The sequence below is a fragment of the Plecotus auritus genome (assembly GCF_963455305.1).
Source record: "Plecotus auritus genome assembly, chromosome: 2".
Classification (NCBI taxonomy): Eukaryota; Metazoa; Chordata; class Mammalia; order Chiroptera; family Vespertilionidae; genus Plecotus; species Plecotus auritus.
Window position 1 is genome coordinate 166,960,037 of NC_137771.1, and position 11,382 is coordinate 166,971,418.

General features: G+C 43.7%; 1 protein-coding gene across 5 annotated transcripts in view; it reads left to right on the forward strand.

Moving 5' to 3' along the window:
* PLA1A (phospholipase A1 member A) overlaps positions 1-11,382 on the forward strand; it is a 74,042-nt gene that overhangs the window by 21,222 nt on the left and 41,438 nt on the right. For all 5 annotated transcript variants that reach the window (XM_080654918.1, XM_080654922.1, XM_080654919.1 and 2 more), the window contains exons 3-6: positions 598-775; positions 1,190-1,298; positions 7,416-7,517; positions 9,924-10,013. In XM_080654918.1, coding sequence (XP_080511044.1) covers positions 598-775; positions 1,190-1,298; positions 7,416-7,517; positions 9,924-10,013 — 479 coding nt within the window. The remainder of the gene's footprint in view (positions 1-597; positions 776-1,189; positions 1,299-7,415; positions 7,518-9,923; positions 10,014-11,382) is intronic.

The following is an 11,382-nucleotide window of genomic DNA, read 5'->3' on the forward strand; positions in this document are numbered from 1 at the left end:
CATTTTTTTCTAGAAAAGTGCTATTACACTGCAAGTTCCAGAATGATAGGGGCTGTATTTTTTTATTTATTTTTTAAAATTTTTTGCAAAGCACCTAGCACACTGTCTGGCTCATTTGTTGAAGAAATAAGTAAGTGAATGGATAAATAAAAGCATCCTCCAGAAAGTACCTATTTTCTAGAATGAGAATTAAGATTGCAAATCTTAACTCTAATGTACAAATCTATCCTTTCTTTTCCACGAATCACACAAGCAGGGCCAGTGCACATAGCTTGTGCAGTTGATACTTTGCACAGAGTGCTGGGGGTTGGGGGCTGAGGGTTAGGGGGCTGAAATGCAGCCTGAGTTCTGAGCCTAGCACGGAGCTGCAGCATCCTATCGTAACTTACACAAAAGCTCCCTACGTGCAGGCAGAAGCCCTGGTCACTTTGGGACTCTGTCCTCCCTATGCTCAAACTGCTGTGACTTACTGCCCTTGTATCCCCCTTCCCTAGTCTTGACATTTTTTCTGGGTTTATTCTGTTAACAGAGGTTCCCAGGACAATGGATATCAATTTGGCAGATAATTGTTCTATCTTTTCTTGGCCTCATGACTAGGGCTTTAGGAACAAAGCCTTCCTGGATTGAGAAGCTCATCAGGACCCTTCTCAGGGCAGCAGACACTAACGTGATTGCCGTGGATTGGGTGTATGGCTCCACAGGCGTCTACTTCTCAGCTGTGGAAAATGTGGTTAAGCTGGGACTCAAGATCTCCAGTTTCCTCAGTAAACTCCTGGTGGGTTAGCAGGATCGAAGCAATACATGAGGAGGAGATTTAGGGTGGAAGTAGAGCCACCCAAGGGGCTTGTCAGTCTCCTCCTTCTCTGTATATTGGGCCCCTGCATGTCAGGTAGAGAGAGCCAGTGGCCAGCTTGAGTCATCTCTCAGAGGGAGAATATGCTAATGACTCACACTGGGCACCAAAGGGAAAGTAAGGGGATTACCCCTGGAGCACCCAGCAAGAGGGCAGGGGCTTACCAGAATGAGGATTCTGCCCGCCCCATCCCTCTCACCCCCTGACCTAAGCATGTGAAGTACCTGTATCATGCCCAGGGCCCTCTGCTGCTAACGCCTCAGGGGAAAGTGCAGCCTTGTGAGGCCAGGAGGCTGCTGGGGCCCAAATTCAATCCACTGTAAATGTCTGTTGTAGGTGCTGGGTGTGTCGGAGTCCTCCATCCACATCATTGGTGTGAGCCTGGGGGCCCACGTTGGTGGCATGGTGGGACATTTCTACAAAGGCCAGTTGGGATTGATCACAGGTAACATTCTTCCCTGCCCATCCTCCCAGGTTTAGAGAATAGTAGAAAGAATGCCCTGAAAATGTCTTTGTTGAGGCAAGCAGATGGAAGCGTTAAACCTTTTGGTGTTATGATAAAGTCATCCATGACCACTAAAATTTATTTATTGGGACCCTTTTGCATAAAGTGATATTGTGTTATTGCATGAGCTCTAATGTCAGTGTAAGAAGCCATGAAGTTCTTGCTAAGCCTCAGTTTCTACATCTATGAGGCAAAAATATAATAGACTAGAGGCCTGGTGCACAAAATTTGTGCACTCAGCAGGGGGGGGGGGGATGGTCCTTCAGCCCGGCCTGTGCCCTCTCGTAGTCTGGGAGCCCTCAGGGGATGTCTGACTGACGGCTTTGGCCCATGGGGAGCGGGCCTAAGCCGTCAGTCGGACATCCTTATTGCTGCGGCGGAGGTGGGAGAGGCTCCCGCCACCGCCGCTGCGCATGTCATTCCTACCAGGTGTTCTGCCATTTGATCAATTTGCATATTAGCTTTTTATTATATAGGATGGAGCCACTTTAAAATGGAGTCAGAGTTGTCATCCCAGAAGAACTGCCTTGCACATCTTATGCCTAAAACCTTTGGAATGTTAAAACAGGGCAAAATAACCTTTGGACTGGGCCTTAAGCAACATTGTATTCCAAAGAACTATTTGCAAGGATAACAGGAAAGTAGGTATTATGAATACCAGCTGATGACTACCAGACTGAATTAAAAACACTTTAGAATTAGTGTTGTTATGCTAGTTTATCTGCATCAATAGAAATGCCTTCCTTCCATTGATGTAATGGTTCCTCTTCCCTTTCTCATAACTATCCCTTGCTTTGTGTCCTAATCAGAACATTATTTAGGTTTCTGCCTGAATCAGTGATTCTGAATAGCTACTCTTTTTTATATCAAATGAATGCTTGTTGCCTCTCACTTTGAAAGATCTTTCATTTTTAGGTTAATAGCTCTTATCTTCTTGGCCCACTGTGGAAATCACCTTTAAACAGTATGCTAAATATTTGCAAAAGTGCAGTATGCTTTATGCTTCAGCAGCTACTCTTAATCAGTTAGGGGCTAGACTTGTTTGGAAATTACCATCTAGTGTAACAACTCTGAGTCATGTTCTACAAGCCTCTCAGAGGAGCCCCAGTGGGATGAGACCTACTTGCCCAAAGTGATACTCCATTCATTAAAAATGTCCTTCCTTCTATAACTCCATTTTCCACTCCCTCACTAGCTTTCTGTGATCTCCCAAATAAGCCAGTTGCATTTTTAAAATTTTTATTGTTGAGAGTATTACAGGTGTCCCCCCAGTTTCCTCCCCCATTGCCCTCTCCACCTGGATCCTGCTCCACCCAAGGCCTTCACCACCCTATTATCTGTGTCCATGGGTTATATATATATGCATATAAGCTCTTAGGTTAATCTCTTCCCACCCCTTCTCCCCGCTTCCCTCTGAGATTCTTTAACCTGTTCCACATTTTCATGCCTCTGGTTCTATTTTATTCATCAGTTTATTTTGTTCATTAGATTCTTTGTTTGTTCATTTTAATTTTCAGATTCAACAGTTGATAGATATGTATTTATTATCATTTTATTGTTCATATTTCCTCCTCCTCCTCCTCCTCCTCCTCCTCCTCCTCCTCCACTTCCTCCTCCTCCTCCTCCTCCTCCACTTCCTCCTCCTCCTCCTCCTCCTCCTCCTCCTCCTCCTCCTCCTCCTCCTCCTCCACTTCCTCCTCCTCCTCCTCCTCCTCCTCCTCCTCCACTTCCTCCTCCTCCTCCTTCTCCTCCTCCTCCTCCTCCTCCTCCTCCCCAAGAAGACCCTTTAACATTTCATGTAATACTGGTTTGGTGGTGATGAACTCCTTTAGCTTTTTCCTGTCTGTAGAGCTCTTTATTTGATTTTCAATTCTAAGTGATAGCTTTGCTGGCTAGAGTAATCTTGGTTGTAGGTCCTTGCTTTTCATCACTTTGAATATTTCTTGCCACTCTCTTCTGATTTGCAAAGTTTCTGTTGAGAAATCAGCTGACAGTCATATGGGCATTCTCTTGTAGGTAACTAACTGCTTTTCTCTTGCTGCTTTTAAGATTCTCTCTTTGTCTTTAACCTTTGGCATTTTAATTATGATGTGTCTTGGTGTGGGCTTCTTTGGGTTCCTCTGGTTTTGAACTCTCTGCACTTCCTGGACTTGTAAGTCTATTTCTTTCACCAGGTAGGGGAACTTTTCTGTCATTATTTCTTCAAATAGGTTTTCAATTTCTTGCTCCTTCTCTTCTCCTTCTGGCACCCCCATATCCCAGAGGCTCCTTATACTATCTTCATATTTTTTGGTTCTTTTTTTCTTTTTGCTCTTCTGATTGGGTGTTTTTTGCTTCCTCATATTCCAAATTCTTGATTTGATTCTTGGTGTCCTCTACTCTACAGTTGAATCCCTGTAAATTATTCTTCATTTCAGTTAGTGTATCTTTCATTTCTAACTAGTCCTTTTTCATGTCTTTGATTTTCTCACTAAGTTCTTTGAAGCTCTCATTAAGTTCCTTGATCATCCTTAAACCACTGTTTTGAACTCTGTATCTAGTAGTTTGCTTGCTTCCATTTCATTTAGTTCTTTTTCTGGAGCTTTTTTCTGTTCTTTCATTTGTGATATGTTTCTTTGCCTTTGCATTTTGGCTGCCTCCCTGTGTTTGTTTCTATGTATTAGGTAGAGCTGCTATGTCTCTTTGAGTTGGTAGAGTGGCCTTGTGTATAGATGTTCTGTAGGGCCCAGCCTTCACAAGTCACCTGAGCTGGTCACTCTAGGTGAGCCCCTGTGTGAGCTGTGTGCACAGTCCTGTTGTAGTTGATCCTTGATTGCTGTTGGCATCATTTGGAGGAATTGGCCCTCAGGCCCAATTCCTGCTGGTTTTTATAGCCCGAAGTTATGGGGATTTCTCTTCCCGGCACTGGAACCCTGGGCTGAGGGGTCTGGTGTGGGGCTGGGATCCCTTGCTCCTCATGCAGACCCCCCATTCTGCGTCTCCACCCTTCCTATCAGTCTCAAAGTGGCTTCTTCTTTAATTCTCTAGTTGTAGGACTTCTGTTTGGCCAGATATCAGATAGTTATGAATGATGGTGGTTCTGTATTTTAGTTGTAATTTTGATGTGGTTGTGGGAGGATGTGACTGCCACATTTACGTATGCCACCATCTTGATTGGAAGTCACTACTTGCATTTTTTAAACTATATTTGTAATTTTATTTATTTATCAAACTTTGATATAATACTTAATACAAACCTGCATTGTTTTTTTAAAATATTTATTGTTCAGATTATTACAGATGTTCCTCTTTCCCCCTCCCCCCACCATAGCTCTCCTCCACCCGGTTCCCACCCCATTCCAGGCCTCCCCCCGCCCCAACTGACCTCGTCCATAGGTGTAAGCTCTTTGTCCAATCTCTTCCCACACCCCCACAACCCCTTCCCCCTGAGAATTGTCAGTCTGCTCCCTTTCCATGCCCCTGATTCTATTACATTCACCAGTCTGTTCTTTTCATCAGGTTTTTTATTCATTTGATTTTTAGGTTCACTTGTCGATAGATATGTCTTTGTTGTCATTTTGTTGTTTGTAATTTTTATCTTTACATTTTTCTTCTTCCTCTTCTTAGAGAATACCCTTCAGCATTTCATATAATACTGGTTTGGTGGTGATGAATTCCTTTAGCTTTTTCTTGTCTGTGAAGCTCTTTATCTGACCTTCAATTCTAAATGATAGCTTTGCTGGGTAGAATAATCTTGGTTGTAGGTTCTTGCTATTCATCACTGTGTATATTTCTTGCCACTCCCTTCTGGCCTGCATAGTTTCTGTTGAGAAATCAGCTGACAGTCATATGGGTACTCCCTTGTAGGTAACTAACTGTTTTTCTCTTGCTGCTTTTAAGATTCTCTCTTTGTTTTTTGCCCTTGGCATTTTAATTATGATGTGTCTTGGTGTGGTCCTCTATGGATTCCTCTTGTTTGGGGTTCTCTGCACTTCCTGGACTTGTAAGTTTATGTCTTTCACCAGGTAGGGGAAGTTTTCTGTCATTATTTCTTCAAATAGGTTTTCAATATCTTGCTCTCTCTCTTCTTCTGGCACCCCCATAATTCGGATGTTGGTATGCTTCAAGTTGTCCCAGAGGCTCCTTACACTATCTTCATATTTTTGGATCCTTTTTTCTTTTTGCTTTTCTGGTTGGGTGTTTTTTGCTTCTTTATATTGCAAATCTTTGACTTCATTCTTGGGATCTTCTCGTCTGCTGTTGACTCTCTGTATATTATTCTTTATTTCAGTCAGTGTATGCTTAATTTCTGATTGGTCCTTTTTCATATCCTTGAGGGTCTCACTAAATTTCTCAGAGGTTTCTAAAGATTCTTGAGTAACCTTATAACTGTGGTTTTGAACTCTATATTCAGTAGTTTGCTTTTTTCCATTTCTTTCATTTATGACATGTTTCTTTGTCTCCGCATTTTGGCTGCTTCCCTGTGTTTGTTTCTATGTACTGGGTAGCTGCTAAGTCTCCTTGAGTTGATAGAGTGGCCTTGTGTGGTAGGTGTCCCATAGGGCCCAGTGACTCAACCTCCCCAGTCACCTGAGGTGGACGCTCTTGGTGCACCCCTTTGTGGGCTGTTTGCACAGTATCACTGGGAGGAACTGACCTCTAGGCCAATTGGCTGTGAGGACCAGCTGTGTCTACACTGGAAGATCTGTTGTGCAGGAGACAACCTTATGGGGCAGGACTTGCTTCTTTGGGGCTTTGGTGCTCACTGAGTCTGCCCCTTGAGTGTGTCTCTTATGGATGCAAAGAGTTGTAATCCGGTATGGTCTCACTCTGACCACTGGGTACACTGGCTCTTGGATCTCCAGGGAGGTGCAAGGTCAGCCACTGTCTGGGGCTGCCCAGCAGGAGCTACAGAAACATCTGCAGATTTCTCCTCTTTGTATGGGGTTTGGAAGTGCCCAGACGAGACCTAGCTGTGAAGCAAGGCAGGCTGTTGCTGCCAGGCCTTGGGCCTTCCTTTGAAAGCTCTGGGGCTCTCTGACCCAGCTGCAGTTTGACAGGTTTTAGGCGGAGAAAGGACAGGCCATTCATATGCAAAAGCTGATGCACACAGCTTGGGTGGGGTTGTAAATTGGGTGGGGCGGGTTCTCCGGGAATTACCAGGATGGAGCAAACAGCAATGGCTGCCAGTCAGCCCTGCACTGGAGAGGTCCCTGGGTCTCTGTGTCCTGTGCTCCCATGCAGGAACAATGATCGTTCTGAGCACCTCTGAGAGAAAGCTGCCCTCATGTTCCTGTCCTGATGCCAGACAGTCCAGTTTCTTCCTGTATGTGTCTGGGTCCCCCAGAGTCTCGCCCAGAACTGGAGTTCAGAGCAAGCGGGAGCTTGTATCTTCCTCCCGATTAAAAGAGCAGCACATCCAAGTGCCAGCACTTTCTGTGCCTCTGCATCTCTTTCCAGTCTCAATGTGCTTTCTTCACCTCTCTAGTTGTGGAACTTCCACTCAGCCAGCTTTCCCACTGTTCTGGGTGGTAATTGTTCTGCCTTTTAGTTGTAATTTTGATGTGGTTGTGAGAGGCAGCAAGTATAGGTGTTTACCTATGCTGCCATCTTGGTTCTCTCCACTACTTGTATTTTTGAATCCTTATTTCAGGGTCTGCTTTTTGGGAGGGAGAGAGCAAGGGGTCCAAATTAAGACATGGGGATAGTAATATTTCCTTCATTGTGTTCTTGTGAGGACTAGAGCATGTAAAACTGCCCAGCAGATGGCCTGGCACATAGTGACTGCTCAAAAATTATACTATTGTTGTTATTCCATGAGGATTAATATCACTCACATTAACAAATGGTTGATGATATTAAGCTTATTGTAGAGCCAGAGAATCTGGGTCACTAAGAGGTTAGAGACAGTAGAACAGGGGTTCCTGGGTATGGGAGTTCTGAGTCAGTTCTCTACTCTTGGGTTCTTGTTGGGGGACTCTGAACCGAAAGGGTTGCCAAGGTAGGTGCATGGTGGACCTGGGAGAGTTCCTGTGGCTGAGGGGAAAGGGGGCCTTTGCCATCAGTCTGTCCTTGTAGGCCTGGACCCTGCTGGACCAGAGTATACCAGAGCCAGCCTGGAGGAGCGCTTGGATGCTGGAGATGCCCTCTTCGTGGAAGCCATCCACACAGACACCGACAGTGAGCTGGGAGTTCCTCCTGGGGTGGGGGAATGAGAACAGGGTAAGGGCTAGGGGGCTGCCATATCTCTGGGTGGCCCTAGGCAGATTCCCTCTCCTGCTGAGCTTCTGTTGCGCAGTGAGGCATTCCCCAGCATCCTGCAGGTTCTCTCATTTTCTTAGCACTGAGATGAATGGTTTTATTTTTAGCTAGCAGCAGGCCTGAGATTTTTCAATCATGGACCAGTCTCACTCTCTGATTCAACACTAACCCTGTGCCGACGTAGTGCCAGGGTGGGCACTGCTGCTTGGCTGACATATGGGAAAGTCATGCTGCTTTTTCAGGGTGATTGTGCCTCGCCCGGGGGGGAATGGAACATTCTACTCCTGGGACAGATTCTCAGGCTCCCAGGGGATGAGCCCAGTTCTTCGGTCCAGTGAAGAGTGAAAAGTCCCCTCTCCAGTAGTGACAGGCCCAGGAAAGAGTCCCAACTCTGAATCCACTATGACCAAATTAAACTCTTCTCAGCAGTTAGAAAGGGAGTGGGCATTCCTCCTCATTTCAACTCCCTATCAAATGCCATGAATCTGTGCCAGACTCTGTGCTCAGCATGGTGGGTAAAGGAAGAAATAGCATCTGTCCCTACCAAAGTGTGTACAGTTCAAGTGAGAGATGTCCATGTCTCATTCCCTTTGCTCAGAAGCCATCTTTTAGCATCCAAGATTCACTGATTGATGAATCTGGATGAAACCCATGCAATCATAGTGTTCAAACCTCTCCTTCCTTCATCTCACAGAAAGGAAACCAAAGCCCATAGGGCTCTACCTAAATTTGTCCCTAAGTTTGCTAAATAGGTGATGTATTAAGTCTCTATTTACCTGAGCCAAGCCTTTCAGTGCCTCTTGAAGTCGGAGCTTCTCCTTAATGTGACCAAAGGAAAAGAAATCATTCCATTCATCTCAGTCTTTATTGAACTAAGTAGTAGACACTGAGAACACTGCAATGAACAGACATAAATTAGGCCCCTGCCCATGTGGAAGTTACAGGTTAACTGGGCAAACATTCACTCATTTATTCCTTCAATAAGTATTTATTAGGCACTCACATGTGCCAGGTATTCTGCTGGATTGAGGATGTAGCAGAAAAAAGACAGGTAAAGGGCCTGCTGTTGTGGAGTTTACATACAAATAAATGGACAAGGTAGTTACACATTGTGATTATGAAAAGGAAGGGTATGAGTTAGAGGGTGACTTGGGTAGGCTGTCTCTTTAAGTGGAATTATTGAGGATAGTCTACCCAAAGACATATTTGACATGAGACTTTGCAGATGAAATGAATCAACCCTGAGAAGAGCAGGGAGAAGTCCAATTTAGTTAGAGAAGATAGCCAAAATGAAAGCTTGGATGTGGGTGGGGGCAGGGCAAAGTGCAGTGAGTGAGGCACTGAGTGAGGTTGAAGAGGAGGAAGCAGAACCAGCTTGCCATGGCAAGGAGTTTAAATTTTCTTGTATGATCAGTGAGAATAGGACAGTGATTGGGTATCCTTAAAGGATTACTGTGGCTACTATGCGGAGAATGGACTTGCAGGGGAGCATTAAGAGAAGCCTGGAGGCACATTAGAGAGTGTTTGCAGTAAGACTGAGAGGTGATGGTGAGAGATGACGGTGGCAAAGGTGGTGGCAGTAGAGACAGAGAGAAGTAGAAAGATTCAAAATATATTTTTGAATATATTTTGAGCTGAATAGACAGGTGATGGGATAAATGTAGGGAATGAAAGAAAGGGAGAAATCAAGAATAACTTCTACATCATTGCTTAAAACCTGGATAGATGGCATTAAATAAATAATACACAATCAATTGCTTACAATAATGATAGATGATATGAAGAAAATTTGTCTTTGGTAGCTGGATCCGACCCAGTCTGAGGGATCAGACATGGTCATGATGATGAAATGAAGTGTATAGTCTTTCAAACTCCTCTCTCTATAACCAGGTCATATTTCTGCTCTATCAGGAGAGCACAAAAATATGTGGGAGAATGTGCAAATGTGGCCCCAAACATATATATCTGAACTATTGCTTGAAATAAAATAGAAACTATTCCACAAGGAAACTTACCAAGCTTATAACATTTACTGATTTATTAAAACTTATGTTAAGGGTTAGTTTTCTTGATTTTCATTAGGCAAATATGAGCATCATCTTAGGAATTTATTTTGTGCTTCCTTTCAGCAAACCCTCTTTAGAAACCTAAGGGTTAGTTCTGCATTCTCATAGCATGTAGGAGTGAGGTGGGTTCTCATTCAGAACACAGAGTAGGTGGGCTCATAAGGTCACACCTCAGGCTCTGCTGCCAGTGGACTCTGCTGTGGTACCTGGGCAATATGCCCCTGCAGTAAGATGGTAACGGGCTTCTGCCTCCTTTCAGACTTGGGTATTCGGATTCCTGTTGGACATGTGGACTACTTTGTCAACGGAGGCCAAGACCAACCTGGGTGTCCCACCTTCATTCATGCAGGTCAGAAAGCCACAGAGAGTAGGTGTTTGGCTTCCCCAGAGGCCAGAAGTCACCAATACCCTTTGTGTTGAGTCTTCTAGTGTGGGCCACAGAAGGTCTTCCTTCCAGTATCCTTTGCTATGTCCCATAATGTCTTACTCAGCACTTATTGAATGGATGTCTTTGGAGCCCAGGAATTCTGAGGAGAAGTGACTAAAATTGAAAGCCTTCTACATACCTACACTGCCCTCCCTACTTCTTAGGTGCTGCCATGATATAACATCACTCAAGGCAATAATCTCTATTCTTCTTGGGTCCTGCTTTGTGGCAAGAGTCCAGACTAGCTACATCCTTTACAGACCTAGTTGTGGAAGAAGTAGACCAACATGCCCAAAGCTAGGTAGCCAAAGGATCAATTCACTGAGTGACCATATTCCCAAATGCTGAGAACCAAGATCAACAGTAATTAATATAAATGCGAGAAGAGAAGTCTGGTCAGAAGGCTGAATTGGGCTCTTTGATATTCACAGGGTGAATATTTGCATTTTATTACCTACTGCTGACTCAATGGCCTAAAGCAAACTCCCCCAACCTTATAATCTTACTGTTTACTAAACATTACCATTGTTTGCATTCCTAAAAGGCAATTGTGTATTCTAGTAAATAAAAACAGATGGGAATGGAGACTCAGTGGAACTTGGCTACTACAGCTAAGCTTCCCTGGCTTCCCCCATAATTTCCAAATTTATATTTCTTGTCTTGTGTATTTGTGCGTCAGCGCTTTCTCCAAGCCTTTGTACCCGAGGCCACGCTGGCCGTGGCTTCACACCCAAACTTACTAAATTTAACAGTCCCCCAAAACTCTTTTCAAGATAATCTTCTTGAGTACATCAATAAACATATATTTCTTCTCTTCTAAATATATTTTATGAATGTTCTTTTTGAATATACACATGTTCATTGAATATATTCTTAGCATTTTAAAAACATTACATTTGTCAAAAGTTAAGTATTAAGGGTTGGTTAGTCTTCTTATATTCTTCTTATGAATATAGTCAAACTATCAGCAATTCATATAGGAGTTTTATCCTGATATCTGTTGACTATCTTTTTAGTTTCTTCCTGGTTTACCAAATTTTTGACATTTTCATTTTAAGGATTATTTCAACAATTGTATTGAATAACCACTAATCAAATTTACTGATTTTCCAACTTACATATTTCCCAGCAATTTTGATCATATGGGATAGTACGGTTTTAACGGCTTTTGAAAATTTCTATGGCATTTAGTTGGCCACTTCTCATTTATTCTTCATAGCATAATTTGAGAGGGATTTAGTTTGTCTCTCCCAGATCCCTGTTGCAGCTAGAAGGAGGTTGGCCATAGAGC